The 26,554-nt window shown below is 41.3% G+C and overlaps 1 protein-coding gene across 5 annotated transcripts in view; it reads left to right on the forward strand.

Moving 5' to 3' along the window:
- Positions 1-25,879, forward strand: part of MCPH1 (microcephalin 1) — a 268,454-nt gene extending 242,575 nt beyond the window's left edge. For 2 of the 5 annotated variants that reach the window (XM_023582753.3, XM_023582755.3), the window contains exons 13-14: positions 13,678-13,975; positions 24,108-24,295. In XM_023582753.3, the coding sequence (XP_023438521.2) occupies positions 13,678-13,975; positions 24,108-24,166 (357 nt within the window). In that variant the 3' untranslated portion in view covers positions 24,167-24,295. Of the gene's footprint in view, positions 1-7,396; positions 7,563-13,677; positions 13,976-24,107 lie in introns of those variants that run through there. The other 3 variants (XM_004472356.5, XM_058288019.2, XM_004472357.4) reach the window with 3 other exon arrangements.
- The last annotated feature ends 675 nt before the right edge of the window (positions 25,880-26,554 follow it).

Below are 26,554 nucleotides of genomic sequence, written 5' to 3' on the forward strand. Positions count from 1 at the left end.
GTTTTTTCAAAAACCATTTCACTAATAGTTTCAAGTTACAAAATTCAAAGTTGGAACCTTTGAACTGCAAATAAAGCAGAAAATGAATTCATCCTCTCACAGCTTTAGTGGTCACCTCTGTTCAGATCCAGCTCTGGAGCTGTGAGCTGCCCCTCAGGACTGAACTTCACGCTGCCTCAGGAGCCCTCCTCTTGACCGGCTGCCCTCCAGGTTCAAGGCGGCTGAGCCTGCCTTCTCCGACCTCGGTGGCTCCTCCGGCTGAGAATGTGCCAAGCACTCTGCCAGTTGAGCATCTGGCTGGCCTCACCGGGCCCTGGTCCCTGCAGTGCAGCTCTCCAGCAGGAGTCCTTCCTTCTGCCTGAGCTGTCCTCTCACTGTCCCCAGGCTAGATCTCCTCTTACCTCTGCTCTTCAGCCACCAGCTTGAGCTGCCGCATCTCCTCTCGGCAGGTCTCCATTTCCTACTCCTTCGGTTCGCTGGAGGCTGTACTACTCGGTGGAGCTTCTCCCCAGTGCTCCTACCCACCCTGACCTCTGCCCTTTTTGAAATCCTTTTTGTCTTATTACTACCATCCTACTTTCCCCCATGGGAGTCAGTTTTGCTTCCCTATCTGGACTAGATGTTTTCTTGGAATCATTCTCTATAGTCTCATCTCTCCCAAGCTCCATAATCACTCAATAAATAGCTGATTAATTTAGCAAATGTAATTATCTCCTATGTGCCAGATACTGTTCTAGGTGCTAGGGATATATCATTGAATAAAACAAAGATCCCCACCCTTGGAGTCTAGCAGGAGAGGCATAAAGTAAACAGTAGATAAAATAGGTAAGTAAATTATACATTGTGTTATAAAATGATAAAACTTATGACAAAAGAAATAGTAGCACAGGTAAATGAGAATTGGGATTGCTGATGGTCAGAAGAGTTGAAATTTTAAACAGAGGAGTTAGAGCAGCCCTCATTGGCATGGTGACATCTGAGTAAGGCCTGAAGGAGGCGAGAAAATTGGCCAAGGGGATATCTGAAGGAAAAACATTCCAGGCAAAGAGACTAGCTAGTGCAAAGGCTCTAAGGCAGAAGTATGCCTCACGTGTTCAAGGAAGAGCTGGGAGTTCAGGGGTGGGAATGGAAGGAGCAAGGAGGAGAGTAGAAAGAGAGGTCGAGAGGTGACAACCACGTAGTCCATTACAAGCATTTTGGCTTTTACTCTGAAAGAAATGAGCCAGGTTTTGAACAGGGGAGTGACATGATCTGACTTATGCTTTTTAAATTCTCATTCTATTGAGAAGAGTCTATAATGGAGTCAAATTTAGAAGTAGCGTGACCAGGTCAGAGTCATTAATCTAGATGAGAGAGGATGTTGGGTTGGCTTGGGTCAGCAGTAAGAAGTACTCCTATAATGCATAAATTTTGAAGGTAAGGCTGATCGGCCAGATACTCTGATAAATAACAGAGATAATACAGAGTCAAGGATGACTGCAACTTTTTGGCCTGAGCACCTGGAAGAATGAAACTTCCAGTAGTTGAGATGTAGAAGGCTGTAGATGGAGCAGCTTGAGGGAAAGGGGAGCAAAAATCAGGATTGGGTTTGAGAGGTATGTTATATATCCAAGCGGACATGTCAGGAAAGCAGTTGGACATGGGATTCTGGGAAGAAGTCTGAGCTGGGAATAAAATTTGGAAGTTATCAGCATATTAAAGGTTTTTCATGCCCTAAGGCTGAATGAGGTCACAATGGGTTGAGAGTAGGAAAAGAAAAGAACCAAGGGCTGAGTCCTATGGCATTCTAGCTTTAAAGGGTCAAACAACAACGAAGAAGCAGCAATGGTTAATAAAAGGAAAATTAAAATTAAGGAACTATGGTGTCCTAGAAGCTGAATAAAGATGATTCAAGGAAAAGGGAGTGATCAGATTTGTCCAACTTTGCTCATAGTTCATATGAGAGGAGGTGTGAGGAGTGCTCATTTGGCTCATAGCGTGAGGTCAGTGGTGACCTTGACAAGAGCCACCTCACGAGCATGGTGGAAGCAAGAGCCTGATTGTAAAGGGAGAAGAGGAATGGAAGACCGTGAGAACAGACAGCTCTTTCAAGCAGTTGTTTTGGTTTTGGTTTTGGTTTTGCTTCAAAGGGGAGCAGAGAAATGGGGCAATATCTGGCAAAAGAAGTAGAAAGCAGGGAAGGACTTTTTTAGGATGGGAGAAATAACAGCACCCCTGTAAATAGTAAGAGAAAGTTGATGATAGAGGAATGAGAAGGATGCTCTTGAATAGGCAAGAGGGAATGGGTCTAGTGGTGCACCATGCAGGGACTGGCTTTAGATATGGATAGTTCATGTGTAGTAGAAGGTTTAAAGGCAGAGTCTGTGTGAAGGTTCTGATATGCAGTGGAAGGAATCTGAAATTTCTCCTTTTACTCCACTCTTCCCGTTGTGGTAGGAAGCAGTGACATCAGCTGAGTGGGAGAAAGAGGGATGAAATGTTCAAGACCAGAAGGTGTGAAATAGTCATCCAGGAGAGTGGAAGAATGAATGGACTAGAACTAGTGTGAATGATTGGGCAACATCAACGGTCCACTTGAGGGTTATGTTTGTGAGCCTACAATGAAACCAGTCCAGGGAGCTTCGTTTCCTTCCAGCCATACGCCCCTGCAGTGTCGCAGGTGCGGAGCATGTTGACAGTTGAATTTAAGTACCAGGTGAGTCTAATGGAGAGAGAAAGGTGAAGGAGTCACAAGGGGATAGTTACAATGGCTGACTATAGAATTTAAGCTGATTAAGGAGAGGAGAGAGGAAGAACATCGAGGCAGGTGAAAGTTAGGGAAAAGGTGGTGGTGTCGATTGAGTAGAGTTCTCAGTGGTATACTAGAAGGAATGGGCTAGAAAGACAGGAGACTTTGATTTGAAAGTGACTTGAATAAAAGTATGCAGTTACCTGGAAGGGTGTGCCTAAGCTAGGTGGAGGACAAGATCGTGGGAAAAGAGGAGTACAAGGAAGTGAGAGGAAAAGGCATTAGAGCGGGGGTTCTTAACCTTTTCATTCCACGGACTCCTTGGCCAGTCAGGTGAAAACCACAGACCCCTTCCTAAGTCCATACTATACTGTGTACTATTCAATAAATATATCACACCCACACCAACATCTCCCCACAAGAAATCATGTTTTTTCGAATTTCAATTCAAGCTCACAGACCCCTTGTTAAGAACCCCTGCATTAGAAGGATCACCTATGGACAGGAGGTGTGATGGAGAGAGAGACAGTGATCCAGGAAATAAAATTATCAAGAGATGAAAGAAATGTCATGGGGGTTGGTGTTTGACAGTAACAATGAGGTGAAATATAAGACATTATCTGAAATAACATGAGATTCAAAAATGGGGGTGGAGTTAAAGAAGGGGAGAGAAGGAATAGTTTGAAAACTGCAAAGAGGAGCAAGGACAGTATTTAATAGAAAGTTGAGAGATTTTATAGCAGGGTTCTACAAGTTTTCAGGTATTCTTCATTGAAGACTTTGGCTTTTTTATTTTTATGGGATTTAAGTGAATGTCAGAAGAGTGAAAAATATGTTCTCAATTTATTTCTTTAACTTAAAAAAAAAAATTCCTAGGACCATAGACATCTTTTTTACCAAGTTCTAATGGCAGTCAGTTAATTTTAACTTTTATACACTCAAACCATTCAACATTGTCAAGTGTAAAGCTAAACTGAGAGTTCTTTTAGACAGTGAAACTTCTAAATATAGTTTGTATTTCTGGACAGTTGCCTTTGAGTCTACCTTCTCTTTTGAAATGAGTTTGATTACCTCCAGGTGACTTACAGTGAAGAGCTAATTCAAATGTACTGTACTTCAAATACTTATATTCTCAAGTTGATGTTAAAGGGAAGCCTCCTTTCTCACTTCAGCTTTGCATGGTCTTTGGCCTCACCTTCTCATTCTCAGCTCCCCAAACAAGGAAGCCTGACTTACCAAATTAGAGAGTTTGCAGGAAGGAATGGGGCATCTGTGACTCAGCCCCTTCTGCATCCCTGGGTTACCCCCATTGCCTTCCTGAAGAAATCATTCATCCTCAAGTACTCTCAGCTCGCCCTGCCATGCCCAGTGCCAACTGCAACTTTGTAACTAGATCTTTCTAAATTATAAGAGAAGAACTCATATGGCCACTGAGCTAAGGCCCAAATCCCCAGTCAACTTTATGAATAATAAAAGTGATTTTGATCTCCATTTATCTGACACCAGTTGATTTTGAACCGGAGAAAGAGAGCAATATTGTTTATAACATTATAACCCCAACAGCTGAGCTTTCCTGCAAATGGTGCGCATAGTTCTTCTAAGCTCTCCAGGGCTCACCTGCCCTCCTTAGAATAGGAGGCCTCTAATAGGTCCATCCCCACCTGCCCATGTGCCACGCCCTGCCCCACGTCATTTCTTGTTGAAATGATCGCTGTCCTTTCCTTGGGTCTTCCTGTTGCTGGTTTCAGCCCTCTCCATTCTGTCCCCTGTATTGTCTCCAGAGTTAAGTTCCCTATTGTACAGATTTCGTGACCTAACTTCCTGTTCCAGCTCTGCACTGAATGCACGCCTCATCATACTGTGTAATCATGATGAGTTGGTTGCCTGCTTATTCAGCCTCAACCTAGTACGTACTTAAATGCTTTATAAGTTAGCTCTTGTTATTGTATCGGCTGCCAACGCCTTCATCCCTCATATGTCACACCCCAGTGATCTTGAACTGTTCGTCCAAACATGCCATGACTTTCATAAACCTTTTACCTGGAGTGCCCTCCTGTTTGCTTTGCATTAAGCAATTACCTTTCTACCCATTCTTCAACTCCAGTTCAAATGCTTTCACTGTGAAGTCTTCCCTAATTCATCCAAGTAGCCTCGGGTTCTTATTTTCCTTTCTCATTAAATCAACTGTCTTATTGTACTACAATTGCTGGAAAGCCCTGAAGGAGCAAAGACTGACCTTTCATTTTTGCATCTTCAGAACTTAGCCTGATACCTAAATGAATGAATAGCTGAATACCTAAATGAATGAAGAACTGAATTACTCAAGGTGGAGCTACAGAATTATACCTGTTCATTCTTTGATTCTTTCATTAGTTAATTCGGTGGTAACACGAATGGTGAGAGGATTTTGCATCTTAGGAGGCACAGGAAGGCTTCGCCAGGAACTCTGTGATCTAAGATCAGGTTCCCTCACCTGTAAAATGAGAGTATGGTTGAGATGATCTCCAACATCCTTCCCAGTTCAGACACTCTCTGTTTTCTTCTATGGAGTCCTCATTGGCCAAGAGTGAGAGTTTAATGAAAGCATCATTATTCGGCTCTTCCCTTCTCATTCCCCTGCCCTCTCATGTGCTCTGTCTCTGATGTCAGCACCAAAGTGCTAGGTCACATGGAATGTGGGAGTACAGTTCTCTCCCCTAAATCCCTGCACATGCTGATGGAACACTTGGAGGCAGCACGGCCTTCCCTGTAGAGGACGGACGTAGGGACTGTACATACGTGGTACTGGAGAGAAAGGAACTGCCCATCTGGGAGTGGAAATTTTCAGTTATTTTACATGTATATTAACCTTTATACAGTATTATGAAAAAATGTCTCCTAGAACTAACCCCCTACCTTAGTGTATTGTTTCCTCTGACAACAATACCACTACCTTGCCCACTCCCTGCTGCCTTTTCCTATGAGGCCACCTCCAGCTTCTACCGCAGCTGAAGTGTCATCTCTCTCCAAACCTTTCAGTCATAGCAGCTACAATCAGCTTTCTGACCCCTTGCTCTACTACAATATTAGCTACTTGAGAAGAATTATTGTCTTGTTTATCTCTGTATGCCTGGGGCCTATACTGCAGGGCCTCGCACAGATTACCAGTATATCTATCTAAAAAAAGAAATTAAAACAATGAAAGTCGTGTGTGCTAAGTTTCAAATAAGTAGACCAGTGGACCAATCGATGCTTTGATGGGATTTGAGAGGAACCCTTCAGAAAAGGCTGGTCTTCACTGTTAGGTGTTCTTGTTCTTTGTTTTAATGTTTATTGTGGTAATATCTACACACTTAAATTGCCTTTGAAAGAAACATCAAGGGTAAATGAATTTATTTTTATTTTATCTTTTAAATTAACTTACAGTAAAATTGTCTCTCTTTTTTTGGTATACAGTTCTGTTAGATTTGTATAACCAACTTAAGCATGGGAAAATGGAGAAAAAAAAAACAAACCACAAATTAAGGAATTATGTGATGTATTTGGGAAACAGTATGACAGGCTTGATTAGGGCAGAGTATATTTGAAAGAGCATAACAGGAACTATGGAGAGGGAGAGTAGGGCCAGATTTTAAAGGATCCTGAGTGCTAGGCCAAGGGATTAAATAAAGTGAGGTTATTAATGGAATTGACTTCATGGTGGAATCTGTTTTCTGCTTTAAGATAGTCCAGGGGCTGTCTTCTCTGTATTGGGGAAGGGGAGAGGAGATGCACAGAGGAAAAGTGTTGTAGCAATTTATGCACTAAATTTTACATTTTTTGCCAATCTGAATATGAAAATTAAGATCAATATAGTAAAATGGTGCAGCCACTTTGGAAAACAGTTGGGCATTTCTCAAAGTGCTAAATATAGAGTAACCCTATGACCCAGGAATCGCACTCCTAGGTGTATGCCCAAGAGAACTGAAACCATACATCCACACCAAGACTCAGACACACATATTCACAGCAGCATTTCATAACAGTCAGAAAGTAGAAACAATGTCAATGTCCAGCAGCCAATGAATGAATAAACAAAATATGTTAATAGCCATGCGAGAGGATACTATTCAGCAGAAAAAAGGAATTAAATACTGATAGGTGCTACAGCTTGGATAAACCTTGAAAAAACATGCTCAGGGAGAGAAGCAAACCGCAGAAGACCACGTACTGTACGGTTCCTTTTGTGTGAGCAAATCCTAGAGACAGACGGTGGGGCGGAGGGGGTGCCAAAGGGAATGGAGAATGACTGCTAATGGGCAGGGGGTTCTTTGCAGGATGTTGAAAGTGATGTGAAATTAGATTGTGCTCATGGTTGTACAACTCTGTGAGAAAAAAAACAGTGACCTGTACTCAATAATTAGCTTTTTACCATTTAGGTGTTGTTTTTTTGTTAATCTTCTTTTGTTTTCATTTTTATTGTGGTAATATAAACACAACATTCCCCTTTTAGCCACTTTCAAGTATACAGTTCAGTGCTGTTAAGTACATTCACAACATTGTGCTGCCACCACCATCCTCTACTACCAAAACTTTCCCATCACCCCCAACAGAAACTGTACCTATTAAGCATTAACTCCCCCACCCCTGCCCCTAGTACCCTGCAGTCTACTACCATCAAGGGTTTCATTTTATATTTTTTCTTTCCAGAAAAAGGGCCCCAAACATAAACAAACAATGCCAGAGCTGATGGGAAAAGGCAGAACTTGGGCTGGCGTCCACCTCTTCTGTTTTTCTTCCTGAGGAGCATTACTGCATGTGACTTTCAATCCTGCTTCAAGAACAGTCTTCCCTTAGGTTCCTGTGCGCCAAGGGAACGTGTTCAGGGCGTCCTCAGGATTGCTGAGGCCATCACGAAAGTGAGCCCTGTCCTTCACTGCATCTTACCAGATGGCACACTGTTGTCTGCTGATGGCCTTAACTTAATCTCTCCTTCGGGGAGAGTCCGCCAGCTTGCTCCATTGTCAAGTTACATGGTTTCCATTTGTATAAAATAAATATTTTTTGAGGAGATAACCTTGAGATTGTGTAAAACCCTGCTCCTATGTCATTTTCACCCACTATCTTAGCACTCATTTGACCTTTTTAAAATTAATTATTACTACAATTGTATCTAAATACTGATTTTTCTGATCATACCATTCTTTCTGCATTTATTAGTTGGCATTCTACTCTAAGAAAGAGCATTCTCATTTATTTATTTAATTACTACCATCAAGGTTTTTAGTCTACCGCACTTCAAATCTAAGATGCATTGATCATAAGACATACCAGTATTTTCTGTGCCACTAAGAGAAACCATTCTGCCAATTAAAACTCCAACCCATCATATTTTGTAAGACCTATCCTTATATTAGAGTTGTTAAAATGTAGAAAATGTGCACCTTCCAATTAAAGAGATATTGCATTATTTTACTGATTCTCCTCATGCCCTGTGGGGACTGTGTGGGCAGGTGTTTCCCTCTGCTGCTGGTTAGGAGCAGAGACCGTGTAAAGTTGCAGGCAGGGCAAGGACTCTGGGGTCTGGCAGACCCAGCCAGACTCAGAACCCGACCCTATCATTTCCTGGTACATGATCTCTGGCAAAAAACTAAAAAAAAAAAAAAAAAAAAAAAAAACCAAAAAACACCTTGCTGAGCTTCGCTTTTTAAATGTAACATACTTTGCTTTGAAAATTGCAGAATGAGAGATTTGTATCTCCACCTCGGTATATGTCCATAAAGAACCTATGGAAACTGTCAGGGAGTCAAAGCGTGATTTTGAAGATAAGCTCTAAAATTCACTAATTGATTACTAACACAAATCTAACACCCATGGGTAAAGTAAATCAATCATCAGCCCTTGGGTGGGGTTTTACTTCTTGACCAAGGATGAATAACTAAGATTCTCTGAAGCTCGAAGTATTGGGAGAACTGTGCTCTGTTTAGCTTTGTAAACAGTATAGTTTGCCTTGACTGATGGCTGTGTAAATAGACTTGAAGTTGTTGAGCGAAAACCTACAAAATCAGTTTAACTTCTTTGATGAAAACTCAAACGCAAATAAAGGCATATTTTGTAAAGCTAGAGTTAGCTTGACACCCAGATCCTTCCAGTAGCCATTGGAATCCTTCTCTTCTTACCTGGTCCTTGCCTTTAGCTCGGAGGGTTCAAGTGAAACATGAATGACAGGAAATACCATCTTCTCCCAGTTGCCGTGATGTGTGTGTGTCTGTGTGTATATACATATTTTCATGTTGCTGTTAACAGAGAGAAGAGCAAGCTCTTCTGATCTCCACCCAGTATTTACTCTGTCTACTGGCCTGTCATATTTATTTGAGACTACTTTTCTGTGATTTCTTTTAAAGAGACATCCTGGTTTCTGGAGGGGAAAAATTGTGCTTCAGTGGAAAACTATGCTTTAGATTGAGCACACCCTTCCAGGTATCTGATTCTACCTTTCGTCGCCGTTGTGCTATTTCACCACTCTAGAGGTCAGGAAGAACTGGCGGCAATGCGAGTGATTCCTATCTGTATGCATGAAAATGAATTCTATCTGGTAGAAGTTCTGTCCCCTTTTCCTCCCCACCCGTGGAAAGGCTAATTTTTTTTTTTTCCATTTGCAAGTTCACTTCAATATTCCTAATCTATAAATGTGGTTTTTGGGTTCTCCTATGAATCAGTTATAACATTTGCCTGATTCCTCCAGTAATAATAAGCTAAATAAAACGAACATGTATTAAGTGTTCATTTTGTATCTAGGAGAGTTAGGATTTTACCTTTTTATTTTTAAAAATTGACTAGCAACTGCTAGGTCAATATTGATACACCTGGTTAGCTCTGAGGTCCTCACGGAGAAAACCACAAAATACTCCATCGTCGTCATCCCAACAGTACACACCCTAATTTACATCCGTCCCCCCACACCATCCCGTCACGCTACCATGTTGCCCGGCCCCCTTTTCTGGATATTTTCAGTATTTGTAATGTGTGTGTGCTGAAAGGTTTGAAATGAAGCTAGAGTTTGAAACAAATTGCCTTGGATGAATATTACAGAGGGAATTGAGAAGGCAATGAAAATAATCAACAGCAAGTTGTTTTTAAAACAGTGTACCTGAAGCTTTTCTCCTTGATCTCAAAGTAAAAAGTAGGCCCGTGGGCTGAGGCCTGATGATGGAATAGTAAGAGTGTACCGTCTGGCATATTTCAGTATTCTCAGCTTTTCTACTAACCTTTCATATTAGTCTCGGTTTAATCATTCTGAACTTATTTCTAAAATTCTCAATGGGAAGAAGTGGTGCTTTGCTGCAGAAGAAAAATGAATTGCCAAGGTCAAAATTCTTATGGTAATGTGTCCTGCAGTAGTGAGGCAATTTGAGGACCTGCCTTCAAAATCATAGTGCGATTTTTAACAAATAGGACTGCATTATACTCATGTTTGTAGAACAGTTTCATCAGTCACTGTATCCCTATAATGTGAAAGTGCTCGGGATACTAAGATGAACAATAGAACTGCCCGTCCTCAGGGAGTCTGCAGGACGTTTCACCGTCTTAGACCTTCCACTGACTGGAATGAACTTAACTAAAGCTCAGTAATCAGCAGAAATATGTATCCTCTTGTATTTATAATATGAATGACTTGCCAACCATCATAATTTCTATGCCAATGAGCTCTTTGCACATATATGTCCTTGTATACATCTAGTAGTATATTTGTAGGATAAATTCCTGAATTAATTTTTAATTTTAAGTAATCTAAACCTTGAGTAAGCATGCCCAGAAATATTGTACTTAAGTTTGGATAACTCTCCTACTCCCTATCTCACAGGGATGTTGGAAGCATCTCACTGCATGAGAATCAGATCTTTCCAATGCTTTGCCTCCTCTGATTTCAAGCTGAATACATGAAACATTTTAATTTATTGACTTTTGTATTATACATTTTAAACCTAGGCTAGGGACTATGTCATAGTCATACCTTGTCTGTGCCTGGCAGATAATAAATATTCAGTAAATATGGGAGAAAGAAGAGGGTGAAAATGAACAAGCAAAGAAATTAACTACTGAAATCACATTCTAAACATTTGAAAGGTTTCCTTTCTTTTCTGCAGGGTTAAAAACATAGGTTTGATTTACTATTTATCCATGGATCAAGATAATTATTTGATGTCATTTTTCGTTGTTAAGAAAAAAATTATAACCTAAATGTGTGTGTTTGTATGCGCATTGTACAGAATTTAGAAGAATATTCAGCGAAGTCCTAACAGTGGTCACCCCTGCAAAGCAGCAGGAGGTATGAGAACTTTGTCATTTGGATGCTTTGGGCATCTGGAAGCATAAAGTCAACTGCCAAGTAACTTAAAGAATGAAGAATATTTTCCCCACATAAAAAGTACCCAAAAGGGGCAATTGGCCTGGTTTGATCAATCCAATGACTTCGAAATGTTATTAAGGACCCAGCTGTTTTCCATTTCCACTGAGCCATTTTCAGCAGGTTTACAGTGGCTCCCCTCGTGGTTTCAAGGTGTCTCCTGTAATTCCAGGCATCGTGTGTAGTCATGACAATGTCCAGCAAAGGAGAGAAGTGGTTGCTTATCTGCCCTATTTATATGAGGGAGGAAACCTCTCCCAGAATCCCACCAGCAGATTTATCCTCCAGTTACATTGGGCAAGATTGTGTCACAGCACAAGCTTGAGCCAGTCATTTGCAAGGGAAATGAAATCACCTTGTTTAGCCTGGACCAATCATGAGTTACCCCTCGGGCAGGGAAGGGCCCCTGTCTTGAACACAAAGCTACGCGGAGGTCAGCACCGCTCCCAAAAAGCAGGTGTTCTGCCACTAAGGAAAAAAAGACCGGAGTGGATTCAACAGTATGTTACACAGGCACATTCATTTTTTACTTCTATACTGTTTCAATTATCAATTACTTTCATAATTATTTTTTTAATTTGTGGTTTCATTCAACTTTAATGATATTAAATATTCTTTCTTGATCCATCTCAATGCAGTACCGTCCAGTGATTTACGCAGGTTAAGGGAGATGAGTGCTTGCGGTGGTTTTCTTGCAGCTTCGCTTATCATTTAGCCAAGCAAATCTCTTGATATGTATGTTCATCTCTAAATTAAATGGACAGCTCTCCTACTCCCTATCTCACAGGGATGTTGGAAGCATTACTAAAAATATTAACCAAGTTACCATGTAAGTACAATCATTTGCATAAAGTAGATCCTCTTGCCAGGTGAAAACTTAAATACTAAGTATTACGTTATAAAATTTAAAGCAGATGTTTTAGTTTCCCCAGCTCCTAAGACCAATACCACACAATGAACACGAGGAATTTATTGGCTCACACTTTCAGAGGCTAGACAGCTTGCTTCTTCTCCCTGGTCAGTATCTTCTGGCTGGCCAGCTGTCTTCGGGTTTTTCCATCACATGGTAATGCACATGACAGAATCTTCTTTCTCTCCCCAGTTCCATTGACTTCCAGTTTCTAGCTGCCCTTCCCCACCCTCACTCCCGGCTTCTGTGTCCAATTTGCTTTGCTTATAAGGACTTTAATCATACTAAATTAAGACACACCCTCATTTAGTTTGGGTACCTTCATCTTCAAAGGTCCTGCTTACAAATGGGCTGACACCCACAGGACCTGGGTTTGGGACCAGAACATGCCTTTTGTGGGGGACATGATTCAGTCCCCAATAGCTGGGAATAAGAAAAGACAATTCCATGGCCATATCAAGTGGATTGGCTCGATTCCATTAAGGTTGGAGCTATTTTTTCATAGTAGGATCTTCTTTTTAAATGAAAGTAGCGTGAAAACCTCGTGGAAGAAATATTCATTCTTTTCTCACATTTTGAAAGAGACAGAGCCTGAGGAGTTTATCGTTGGCTGCCTTTCCACTCCCAGAGCCCTCCACTGTCCGGGCACTCAGGCCTCTGTCTGTGGCACTTGAACTGATCGGGACTTCCCTGCCAAGTAGTACCACCTCCATCCAAGTCACGCTCTTCTGAGGAGCACTCCTTGATCCCTTTTCCTTTAATTTCTCAGAGCAGATCCGAACATTGATCTCAGATGCTGGAAGAAAAACAGTGGGTCAAAATATTCAAAGTGAGATATGGATGACAGCCCTCCAGGTGCTCCACAGGATATTTGCATTTTAAAAGAAGACTTTATTAACCTTAGTCAAGGGTGTGTTTAGAATAACTGGACGATCCCTCTGTCCCTTTGATGGGTCAGATGACCGTAACTTTATCAAATAAAGAAGGGCAACTTAACATTCCTATATCCAAAGTTTCCTACTATCTACCACACTCCTCTTAACTATTTTCACAGTAAGTCATTGAAGTAACTTCTAGATGCCTATCTCTCCCCAGCCTAATATTTAGCAGGTATAGGAATTCTACATTAATATTACCTAATTCTCCCTTTGCCCATTGAACCTCTAACATTGCCTAGAACCATGTAAATGTAATTTGCTGCCAAGAGCCCTGTGACTCCTTGGATTAAATGGTGCTGTAGAAGCGCTCCTGCTTTCGCTTACACAAGCCATCCAAATAACCTGCATGGAATCCACCATATGTAGAAACAGTCCTCCTCGTTGTATTGAATGTTTCATTACTTTTCAATATTTTGTTTTTGTATTTGGCCTATAAATTGGTGTTCTTGGAGTTTTGCTTGTGGGCTGCATCAAAAATGCCAAGTGCCAATTAGTTGTCATGTCATTGTCTTCTTTGATTACTCAGAATTTAAAATTCAGCTGAGAATGTGATGCCTTACATTTGCCATGTTCTTATCCCAAAAAAGGGAGCTGAGCTTCAGAGTCGGCCTATGCTAATTGAAAAACGGAATGCTTCAGTGGCTTTTAATGGAAAAATGGAATGCTTCAGTGGCTTTTAATTGAAAATGGAATGCTTCAGTGGCTTTGTGCTTCTTCCTTCTGACTCTGCCATTAGGTCTGCCGAGTGGAGCGCCACCTGTCAGCGGGGCAGTACCAGGGAAGCCTCTTCGCCGGCCAGCCAGCCATGTTCATCGCGCCAGCCAGCAGCCCCCCCAGGGCCAAGCTGTGCGACCTGGTCCACCTGTGCGGGGGACGAGTCAGCCCGCTCCCTCGCCACGCCAGCATCATCGTTGGTCCCTACAGAGGAAAGAAGAAAGCAACGGTCAAATATTTGTCAGAAAAATGGATCTTAGGTAGGAACCTCCCTGCACACACGAAGAACGAAGGCTCCTTTCGTAGGAAAGGCGGCCGGGGTAAGGAAGGGACTCGGGGCTCAGCGTCTGTTGGGGTTTGCACTTTCAGAGCACGATTTTGTGGTTTCAGTGACCCGTCCGGGTTCTGTGAGAGGGAACCGCCGTGTCCACCCCAGCATGCCACGGAGGCCTGGGGACCCCCTAATTGATTTCTAACTGTCCAGGCATCTTTAACAGAGTGGCATAATTATTGCGTGCCAACCTGAAACATTCCTGCTTTCTCTTGTCCACTGAAGTTCACGGGGAAGAAGGAAACCTTATTAGACTTTACACTTTGCTTCACCGGCTAGTGTGAAAAAAAACGATATATCCAAAGTTACCAAAATTTTAAGGTGTAGGCACATGGGTACCCACTTGGCTTTTCAAGTATCTCCCCCTATTCTTGTTCTGTCTCAAGGGGCTCGGCCCGCTCCCTGATTTAGGATGGGAACCACGCATTCTCCTGCACACCTCGCACAGTAACTTTTCTGTTCATAGTAGTACCACATGTGCAGATGGGAGCCTCGTGTAAAAGTAGCTACATCCTTTATTTTGAAAAGTAAGCATAATGTGAGTATGATTTTCAGGTTTGGCATTGATTCAACAGACATGTCCGCCAAACTCTGCACTAGACTCTGGAGAGGCGGTGGTGACGTGGCGGTCACAGGGTTATGTGAGGATGACAGGTAGGCTTCTTCTGCTGTGCCAGCTCCGTGAGAGGGCAGGAGGAATAGGTTACGGAGAATTGTGCGGCCAGAGCCACAGTCAGCAAAGGCCGCTGTGATCAGTGGATGTCTGGAAGGGAGCAGAGGAGCATGTAGCAGCATCTGTGCTAAATTATTACTAATCCTGTGTTAGATTCACACATTTCAGAATGAACTCAGGATTCAACTTTGGAGATAAACTGTCCTTCCTCCACTTGGCTTTGATGAATTACTACAGTTTGTGCATCTTTGGCCAAGATCTTTACCTGGCTTCTTGAGAAGTTTCCTTTCTCTCTTTCTCTCTCTGTTGTTCTGCTCCCCTTTGTGCCTATTTCTTTTTCAGTCTCCCTTCTATGTACTTCCCCTTATCTCTAAATCCTAAACTTCTGGCTCTTCTCCCCCCTTGTAGGTACTATCCTTTAATAGTTAAGAGTCTACCCTGTTTGTCCACGTTAAATTCTTGTAAATCTCCATACGTTTTATGATTACATTTTAAATACTCGATGGCCATCCCTTGATATATTTTTTAAGTATGGCAAGAAAAATAATTTTTTTTACTATCTGAAACAGAGTACCTTGTCATTCGCCTGGAAACTAATTTCAAAAAAACTGTAATTTTAGCTACAGTCTAAAAGCCAAGAGACTGTTTACTTGTTTCTAAAGCCAAGAATATAACCTTCAAAACATACTGTGTTCTGAAACAGCAGTCTTGTTTTGTTTTTTAGGAAAGCATATGTATCAAAATGAGCAGACTACAGAATAGAATTGTGCTTTAGCAAAATACTCATTCAGCTAACGGAACTTTGCACATGATTGATATCAACAGTCCATATCAACAACTAATCTTTTGGAAGTTCGGAAGTTTTGTACTGTGCTGAGGGCCAAAGTCTTGGTTTGCACTCTTATTATTTCCAGGTTGGATAATTATAGCGGTCTTTCCTGTTGCTCTTAGGTTTTTGTATGTAGGTCATACACAATTCAGCTGCCTACTGAGTTCCTCTAGTTGTTTTGCCTCTCAGCCCTCCTCCTGTTGGATGCTTATGAGCTGCATGTCTACCATGTCTACCTGCGTAAATCCAAGGTTTCATTTCCACAGGGCTTACAGAATTCTTCACATTTCAGTGCTAGACTTGAGGACCAAGTTTCTGTTTCTTTCCTTTCCCATAAAGCTTGGCCTGTTTCTGATTTGTCATTTGGCAACATCCAGGTATTGTGTGTTCTGAAATACTTGGCTCTCCGCTTGGTGGAATTCTCACCCGTATGAGATGAGTCCTGGTGATTCATTACGCACAGGGTTTTCTCCAGCCTAGTTCCTTGGCTGTTAGTTTCTGAATTAAATCACAATAGCTCCAGCTGCCCACAAATAAAGGAGATTTTATTTTTATGTCTATATTTATATGAATAGACCTGCAACACACAGTACCCAGAATTGTACTTCCTGGGTCTTCCAGGCTCCACCACCAACTTACTGTCTGACCAGAGGCAAATCACAGAGTTTCTCTAGACTTCACTTATTGCCTCTGTAAAACAGGATAATAATTCTCCATCCTGCCTACCTGATGAATGAATGAGAAAACACAAGAGTGAAAAGTACATCTGTAATAGACAAGGTAGAACGATATTGTGAGTGACAATATCCTTTGAAATGTAGAAAAGGCATTCATCACACTGTGACAAAGCAAAATTTTGTCTTTTGAAGACCTATGCTCTTCTCATTAACTTCCATTATAAATATTTCTGTAGCAATTGTTTTATTCTCTGAATTTTGTATAATTAAAACTAGGAATATTTCAAACCATTTTCAAGCACCAATTTAAAAGGAAAATTTATTTTGTGGTAATTTATGAAAAGCGATGCTCAAAATTTACAAATTAAATCTGTTCTCAGTGGAATATCAGCTTCTGTGCGAGGATCTTAAAAATAGTTGGTAAGCTTGTGGGATCCATTTACAAATTTGTAATTTAGTCTTTCTTTTTGCAGACATAATAAAATCACAGGGGATAGATAAGCAGATTTTAAAAACTGTCTCTTTCCACACTACCTCTCACATTCTAACACTACCACACATCAGATAAGCTTTTTAGCCCTTTGCTATCTCTGTCGCAGAACAAAGTAACCCCTAGGTATGAACATAAAGTTTCTAATGATTATTCTATTTATAAGAATTTCTTCTAACCCCTGGCTTCTTTTAGTAGAAAGACACAGCTCTGGGATGACTATTTAGCATTCAACCAGCCTGCCTTCCTGGCTGCCTCATATTGCTGGCATAGAGGAGGGAGTGAATTTATGAAATCACCGAACAGGGCTCAGCGTATGAAATGTCAGCCGTGCCTTACTCATGTGCTCCGTGGAGAACCTCACAGACTCTGCGCTGCCTTCCAGCGGTTGTGTGAATGGTCTTGATTATGTTCCCTCTCCACTCCCTAGAGCCTCTTTTTCCTGAAACAGCACTAAGCTTAGGCCAAGATTCTTGATGACTCATCAACCAGAAGGGAAAATGGGGGTTTTTGAGAGAGAAAACACTTGTCAGCCATTGAATACATATGAAAATAAACAGGAAAACAAACATCAAATTCCTGATCCTAGATGTAAAATGTACCTTCACCTGATATTATTGAAATGTATTATACATGAACATATTTTCCTATAATTTGCTTTCCCCCAGAACTCCCATGAACTATAATTCCCATTTCACTTATCATGAAACTAAGACTCTGGGGTCTGAAGTAACTTGGCTGAGCCCATGGTGACTGAATGCGTCTGCTCTTTTTTGTAATGTGGTCATTTCTGCTCACTCTTTTATCCCCTTCTGGTGTTCTCGCTTAATGATTGTTTGGCTTTTCTCATAAGACATGCTTCCAGTCTCAGCATCCTTTTATTGTCTGAGCTATGTTTAAATAATAAGACGTACATTTTATTCTATTGTGGGGACATAAAATAATATTTTTAAAAATTTTGAGCCCCAGCATAATTTCCTTATTTGTATATAATAATTGTATACCCAGAAAAACCTTAGAGAATCAAGAAACTCTTATAACTAATACAAGGGTTCAGCAAGGTTGCTTTTTATAAGATTTACTTACTAAAATCTGGTAATAAATCATTATAAAATGTAATCGATAAATTAGTAAATAACAGTGGGTGCAGGGCAGCCCTGTCATGCCAGACCTGCTCGTGTATCTTAGGTGGGAAGCTAAAGTTGGGATGCTAGGAATCACACGTAAGGGACAGAGTAGTCATCTTGTCTGTGAGACAGCCCAGACTCTTGGTTCATCCTTGGAAAAGCATCAGATATGTGACGTCTCCAGTCAGAAGTCAGAGCAGAAAAGAAAAGTTGAGAACGGCTACATTATTAAACAAAGCTATTTCCTTCAAACATATTGCATAATATCAGGCTGTTCAGTCATTTGCTTAACAGATATTTCCTGGGCACCTAATCATGTGCCAAGCAATTTTTTTTTTCCTTTTTAAAATTTCTCTGCCCTTCCCTGCCCTCCCTCCCTCCCCACCCCAGTTGTCTGCTCTCTGTGTCCATTTGCCATGTTCTTCTGTGTCGGCTTCTATCCTTGTCTGCAGCACCAGGAATCTGTGTCTCTTCTGTTGAGTCATCTTGCTTTGTCAGCTCTCTGTGTGTGCGGCACCACTCCTGGGCAGGCTGCACTTTGTTTCGCACTTTGTTTCAGACTCTCCTTACGGGGCGCACTCCTTGCACATGGGGCTCCCCTACGCGGGGGACACCCCTGCGAGGAAGGGCACTCCTTGCACGCATCAGCGCTGTGCGTGGGCCAGCTCCACACGGGTCAAGGCTCAATGGATAGAGCATCTGCCTACCACATGGGAGGTCCAGGCATATTCTAGTCACTAGAGCTATAGCAGCTAAGATGGCAGCTGCAGGAGGAGACAGACAACAAGCACTGCTTTTTAATCCCGATAGTGATAATGTCAGAAAGCAAACAGGGTATGAGTCTCAAGAGTGCCAGTGGGGTGGGGTGGGTGGGTCTTTTAGGGCAGGGCTTGCTGAGAAGCTGCATTTGAGGATGGAGCTAAGGAAATGGCCTTTCAGGCCAAAGGAGCAGTTACGGGTGAAGGCTGAGAGGCGAGGGCAAGCAGTGAGGCTGGAGGGGCGCGGGGAGCAAGGGGAGTGACGCCAATTCCCTCTGGAGAAGTGGGCCGGGCCGGGAGCATTCAAGCCTTAGCAAACAGAAGGACAAAGTTTGATTTTCTTCTAGCAGTGAATGAAAGGCACTGGAGGGTTCTGGGTAGGAGAGCAGTGGGCTCTGGCACACGTGTTTAAGAGGTGCTGTAAGTTCTTGCAGTGGTTCAGTGATGAATGATGGCAGAACTGGAGCAATCTTGGTGGAGGCAGTGTTCCGTTGTCAGATTTTAAATGTTTTAGAGCTGATTGGGCCGGTTGATAGAGTAGATGTATTAGGAAGGAGAGGACTTGAAGATGACACCTGTATTTCCAGCAAGCAGTTGGAAGAACAGAGAGGTATCAGGAAACCAGGACCTGTGAAGCAGGGTTGAAGGAACCATTTATTTAGTCTATAGAAGCAAAGCCTACGGGACTACCGTGCCTAAAAGGGAAGATGCTTGTTCAGTCTGGCCACACAGAAGTAGGCGCAGGGGATAAACTTTACATGGTGGGGCATCTCTGGGCTCTGCTGCTCGGTGACCCCGGAAGTAGTCAGCCCCCGTGCTTAGCATTCCCAGGGCCTCGGTGACCGTCATTCCTCAGCGGAGGCGATGCCTTATTTGGATGGGAATCTGGCTAGATGGTCATGATGTTTCTCTCAGCCCTAAAATTCATGGCTTATTTTGACACGCTAAGATAAAACTCCCAGCAGGGCCCTGGGTGTCCCTGAGCCCTCCACGGTTCCACTGGCCACATTTGGCAGGTGGCGGATGGAGTTTTAGCTAAATCACATGACTTGTCCACCGTACTGTGAAGGATTAATGTTGGCAGCACGTTAGTTTGATGTCATAACCAAAAGACCACACAGAATCATAGCTAGTGAAGTTTAACTTTTGCATCAGTATGTGCCAAGTCCCGATAAATAACATTGTTAAGAAAAAAAGAAAAGAAAAAACCCCAGCTTAAAAGGAAGATGTCATGGGAGCTGCTCCTGGCAGGGCAGTTTCCTATTTGCATCTCTTTCCACTGGCTGAGACTAGCATGACTTTAACATCTGTCCTTAGAGTCACATTTTATTGGGTGTTTGAGGATTATTCATATGATGTGACACTGGAATTCCTGGATGTGGTTATCCTCAGATGCCAAGTGAACTGGGATAGAAATCATTTTTCATGTGTGTGTTTACTTTGGGGAATTTAGAGCTGCGAGGGGCTGTCAGCCATTATTCTGTGGTCAGATGCGCTTTGGGTCTACCCCCCAGCTCGCCTTCCCCATGTGCAGTTACAGCATCATGTGCGCCACAGTACCACCGCTCAGAGAGTCACACCTCACAGACTGCCCCAGAGGAGGAGCCAGGCAAGACGTAAGGGACAGTGTGCAGACTTCCTTGCTAATTGCTTTGGAGCTTGCTTGTTTTTAAGGAGGTACCAGGGATCGAACCCGGGGCTCTGTACATGTTCAGCAGGCACTCGGCCACTAAGCTGCACCCACTCCCCGTCTTTTAAGCTTTGATTTTGGTTTATCTAAATTTAAAAAGTGATGTTTCTGCAGTCAACTTTTTCTTCTCCCCCACCAAAGCAAAAATGATAATACCTTTACTTGAGTAATTTCAAGTAAAGATTGAAGTGTATCTTTCATATTTGAAATTATATATATCTACATGAAAATAAATGCTTATAAATTTATAGTTTGGGGATTTGTTTTTATATAAATAGAAGATCGTATATTATTCTGATAGTTACTATTAACTCTATGTCTAGGAGACCTTTCCATTTTAACAAATATATTCCTGCTCTGTTCTTTTTAACCATTGGAAGTACTATAATTTATGTACACACCTCCATTACAGGAAATTTTGGGTTATTTCCACTGTTTCTGCTATTTTAAATAGTGTGTGTGTGTTTCTGTGTTCTAGCTGGACAATCTGAATTAAGTTTTAAGAGATTGTTATGAACTATAATTATTACAGGCCAATCCTAGACATGAGAGTATTTCTGTAAGATAGAGTCACTGGAACAGAAGTATAAACCATACTGAAAAGAGAATTTTTTTAAAAAACCTAATCTAATTAACTTTTGAACACAGTATTATGTGGTATTTATTTTAAGGACAAAAAGACCTGCAAGGAAATCTTGAACTTCATGTAGAAAGTTTGTTATTATAGTAGTGGTATGGCAGTTTGAAAACTGTTTTGTTTGTGTTGTGAGTAAGTATATTGATGTGGGGAGCCTGGTTCTCACGGTAGGAGAAAGAAGATTCAAATACAGGAGGGAGGAAGAATGCTGGTAGTGAAATGGAATCTGTGCTAACAGCATGAACTTGGGTTTCGGTTTTTTGCTGTTGTTTTTAAAATGACAGTTCCAGCTCTGTCCACTGGCATGGCCTAGAAGCAATGAGTAGCTTTGGGTGCAGTGGTAGCAATGAATGCATCTAAGACTTTTAAGTCTTGGTTTCTAATACCATTTATGCTTAAAGGAACCAGGGCTCCTAAAAAAATGGGTGATTCCAAGACTCGGGCAGAGAACATAGGAGGTGAGCCTGAGGAATCTTATTGTGCCAAAAAGCAGGCAAGTGTTCAAAAGCAGGTGAAGATATGTTAGCAAAGACAAAGGGATCTGCCCTAAGGGTCTCCCACTGGCCAAATTTGGGACAATTTGAGCATCAAAATAAGTAATGATAAGAATGGATTATGACATATTAAATTAAAGAAGAAATCATGAGTCCATACTAATACTTAAAAAAAAAACTGAAGGAAGGTAGGAAAGAGAAAAGTTTTCTTTCAAGAAGATTGCTAACTAGTAAATGTAGAAACAAAGCAATAGAAAATCAGCAGTTTTACAATCACCATAGTAATAATTGATTCAGACAAAAATCATTGGATGCTAAAACCATTGGGTGAAGGACTTTGGGAATAGGATATTCACACAGTCTCAAATAATCATCCCAAAGACTACTTATTTATTCCAAAAGTATGAGTGTTTTCATTGGAGAAAATTGGCAGATAAAATCTTAACCAAGAGCTCAAGCTTACCATCATCAGTGAAGGGACAACCTGAAGTGATACACTGAGAAGGACACATCATTTTATGTAGTATTCCTGCCAAAAATGTTTAAATTGTGACGGAACAGTAGGACAAAGACAAATTGAATGATAGCTGGTCCGCAAGATAATTGGACAAGGCTCTTCAAAAATGTCACATTAAATTTTGAAAAGTTTTAAAAACCTGGCGAACTCTTCTGGATTAAAGAAGACTAAATGCCATAGTCAATCCTAGAATGGGGGGAGGGGGGACATTACTGGAACTAACTGGGGAAATTTTAGAGAGATGTGCCTGGGATAAAGTGTCACAATGTCTGCAACTGTCAGATGATTCAAAAATAAAGGGGTCTGTGTGTCTATACACATATGGAGAGAGGGAAGAAAGCCAATGTGGCAAAGTATTCACAACGCTGAATTTAAGCAAAGGGCATGGATGTGTGTATTGTCCTACTAAAAAAATTTCCTGCAGTTTAGAAATGTTTTTAGTTGAGGGGAAAATGAAATCAGGCTGGCCTTTACTAACCTATGAGCTTTTAGATACATAAAGGTAGTTTAAATGGCCATGGTCAGCTTGATGTATGCATTGTATTTTCCTTCTTCTAATATAAAAATAATCTAGTTGTGGTGACATGTGGAAGGGAAACAGCAGTAACTTTGGAACCAGAAACAAATGAGACAAAATTCCCTCTGTCACTCGCTGATAGTGTCAATCTGGAGAAGACCTTACTCTCTCTGATCCTGTTTCTTCGACTGTAAAATAGAAATAATAAGACCTACTTCACAATCAATTGCTAGGCCACTTGCTGATCAGGTGCTCCTCCCTTCCTGAATTTTAACTGAGCGTCGATTTCTTAGTTCAGATTTGGCGTGTGGAAGTGCATTTGTATTGGGAAAGCTACATTTCAGTTCTGGAGCACTATCTTGAGCTGCAACTAAAATGGCCCTTCTATTCTTCCATTTTCTTCTATATTCCTAGAATACACCCATTTTCCTTCTTTGTCCCTCACACTATTATAGCTTTCCACCTTTTCCCACTTAGTGTGGTTTCTTAAGGTCCTTCAAATATAATTCTCCATCCCTCTGGTCATTTGTAATTAGTTTCATAATCATTGCTGACAAACCACTGCACTCTTTTTTCATTCCAGTCTAGAACTGGGAGCAGCAGAGTTTCTAGTGCTAAGGAAAGATGAAAGGAAGTATTTCCAGCCAGCTCCTCAGTGCAGGTGGGCTGATACAGTCTGCTGCGTCTACAGCTCTATCCTAGACCAGATGTGACTGCTTATAATTTTCATAAAATAATAGAGTTTCAAACTGACAGGGCTTTAGAGCTTATCAGACTGAAATGTGAAGAGACTGGTTTTTAGAATCATGCTTATTAACTTAGTATGCCATGTTAAATACTTAGCTAGGCAAATAGGATGATGTGGCCTAGACCTAATACCTAAGTCATGATTAAAACTTATCTATATGTACCAAGTAGTATATGAAGTGGCTAACGGAGATTACAACTCACGTCTCCTATACCATAGACTGGCAAACCGTCAACACTGTCCAAAAGGAGTATCTGAAAAGACAGGAATGTCCCATGCCCACTTTATCAAACAGGACTTGTGGCTGCTGAGCCCTGGAAATGTGGCTGTGATTGAGGAATCAGAGTTTTTATTTTATTTAACTTTAATTTTTTTTAAGTTTTATTTTTTATTTTTATTTTTTATTTCTCTCCCCTTCCCTACCCAACCCCCGCCCCAGTTGTTCTTTGTGTCCATTCGCTGTGTGTTCTTCTCTGTCCGCTTCTGTTTTTGTATTATTGTCTGCAGTACCAGGAATCTGTGTCTGTTCTTGTGTCAGCTCTCCGTGTGTGCGGCACCACTCCTGGGCAGGCTGCACTTTCTTTCACGCTGGTCGGTTCTCCTTACGGGGTGCACTCCTTGCGCATGGGACTCCCCTGCATGGGGGACACCCCTGCGTGGCAGGGCACTCCTTGCGCGCATCAGCACTGCGCATGGGCCAGCTGCACACGGGTCAAGGAGGCCCGGGGTGTGAACCACAGACCTCCCATGTGGTAGACAGATGCTCTATCCACTGGGCCAAGTCCGCTTCCCAACTTTAATTAATTTAAATTTGAATAGCCACGTGTGCTTTATAGACATAGGGACAGCACAACTCTGGACCATTTAAGATGTTTTAAACAATGGTTGTTTATATTTTAAGAGGTTATATTTTGACCACGTGGCTGGCCACTGTGAATACTAAACTGTTTTTCTGTGTCTGCAGATTCAGTCACTCAGCACAAGGTCTGTCCCTGTGAAAACTACCTATTGCTGCAATGCTGAAGACATCACTCAACACCTAGCTGTTGCCAACTGCTTGCAAAGTCGTCTTTTGACATGAGGAAATGAGAAACAAAACTGTGAAGAGAAGGAACCAGCATGTAAAAGATTACTTCTTATACCATCATGTTTGCCCTTTGTGTGTTGTACCTTTATAGGAACTCCTTTTTGAACCACTGAATATTTAATTCAGAGAAGCATGGGAGAGCCCAATTTGGGGCTTTTTATATGCATAATGTCAGTTTTTATATCTTCATAATGATCATAATTAAAATGTCACAGAACTTTTGTCATTAAAGTAACAGAGTAATTCATTTAAATTTTCGTATTATTGAAAACAGTCCAAGAATCACCTGAGTTTCTTGATTTAGACTTAACAGTCTTTAACAACTTATTATGTACTGGAGATGAAAAGCCTTAACTGTTATTAATGTCACTTTTTATGTATCTGAAAGTCTTCTCAAAATAACTAATGAAACAGGTGTGGGGAGTGTTGTACGATGATAAAGAGTACCATCTAAGTTATCTTCCTTTTTCAAGCTTAATTTATGGTGAGAGGAGAATCACCTGCAAGAGATCAAAGCTACATTTGCTGCCTTGATGTTTTCAGTCCAGTGGACAAAAGTAGCAGCTGGGGCTGAGTTGTGGCTCAATGATTCACCTTCAAACTAGAGCTTGAATAGAAATTTTTAAAAAAAAAAACATTATTCTCATGGGGATGTGTTGGTGCGTGATATATTTATTAATTAACACACAGTAGAGTGTGGACTTAGTAAGGAGTCCATGGTTTTCACCTGACTGGCCAAGGAGTCCGTGGAACAAAAACTGTGCAGAACCCCCGAACTAGAGAAGCGCTAAGTCCTGGCTGTGCGGAAGGTCCTGCTAAGACTCCAGGACTGCTCCCGCTCGTACTATTTATCTGTAGTTCATCTCAGTTACTGTTCCTACCTGAAATAAACTTAAAGTCCCCAATAAATATAACTGATGAATATCTAGAAAAACCTTTTGAGAAAGAAGTCACAAAACAACTGGAAAACTGAAGGATTTTCTCTTAGTTAAAAAAAAATGTGAACCTCAGATAATCCCTCGTGCAGTTATTCCCCGACAGCACCTGAGCAGCCGGCCTGAGTCCATTCCTTCCAGGTCATAGACCCTGTTTCACTCTAGCCACAAGCACCCTGGGCTTGACTACTCAGATGTTCAGGTACTTTGGCAGAACTTCCACAACACCAAAAATTCCCAAGGAGATTGACCAAAATTGTCACCAGACGCGTTGTGAGGGCGGAGCTGCTCTCTCCACCCTGTCCACGACAGAGCGGTGCCTTCTCTCCACCCAGGCGCGGTCCTCAGTGCCGAATTCTGATTGCTGGTGCCAACCTCCAGTTCCCACTTGTTTAAACTGCATTAAACTAAGCATAAGTGGTGCTTCATTTACTCCTTTCAACAGTCCTATGAGTTAGTGACGAAGTTCTGCAGTCCCTTACCCGAAATACTTAGAGCTAAATGTGTCTCAAAATTCCTTTTTTTTTTTTTTTATTTTGAAAAGGTATGTGGCACTCATCACTTGTATTCAGCTTTGTACTGCAGATTCTAGCCAGTGGATAAGACAAGAAAAAGAAATTAGAGGCATAAAGATTTGAAATGAATTTAAACTCTTTATTCTTACTCTACATGATATTGTATGTAGAAAGTTATAAGGAATCCAAAAAAGAAAAACTGCTAGAACGCATCAGCACTGCGCATGGCCAGCTCCACACGGGTCAAGGAGGCCCGGGGCTTGAACCGCGGACCTCCCATGTGGTAGACGGACGCCCTAACCACTGGGCCAAAGTCCGTTTCTCAAATAAATCTTAAAAAAAAAAAAAATTCCATTTATGGTAGCATAAAAAAAAAACCAAATACTTTGAAATAAATTTAACAAAAGAAGTGTAAGACCTGTATACTGAAACCTAAATCCTAAAAAATATTGCTGAGATAATTGAAAGGTCTAAATTAATGAGAAATATACCCAGTTAGAAGACTCAATATTGTTAAAGTGACAATTCTCTATAAAATCAATGCAATCCCTATCAAATTCCCAGCTGACATTTTTGTATAGTTTAAAAGCTGATGCTAAAGTTCATAAGAAAATGCAAGGAAACCCCAGTAGCCATAACAGTTTTTAAAAAGAACAAAGTTGGAGGATTCATACTACCTGAATTCAAACCTTACTATGAAACTACAGTAATCAAGAAATGCGGTTCTGGCATAACAATAGACAGATCAGTGGAATAGAGAATAGAGAATCCAGGTATAAATCTTCATATTTATGGTCAATTGATTTTCTACAAAGGTGCCACAGCAATTCAACAATGTAAGTAAGATATTCTTTTCAACAAGTGGTGCTGAAAC

The sequence above is a fragment of the Dasypus novemcinctus genome, chromosome 25, assembly GCF_030445035.2.
Source record: "Dasypus novemcinctus isolate mDasNov1 chromosome 25, mDasNov1.1.hap2, whole genome shotgun sequence".
Lineage (NCBI taxonomy): Eukaryota > Metazoa > Chordata > Mammalia > Cingulata > Dasypodidae > Dasypus > Dasypus novemcinctus.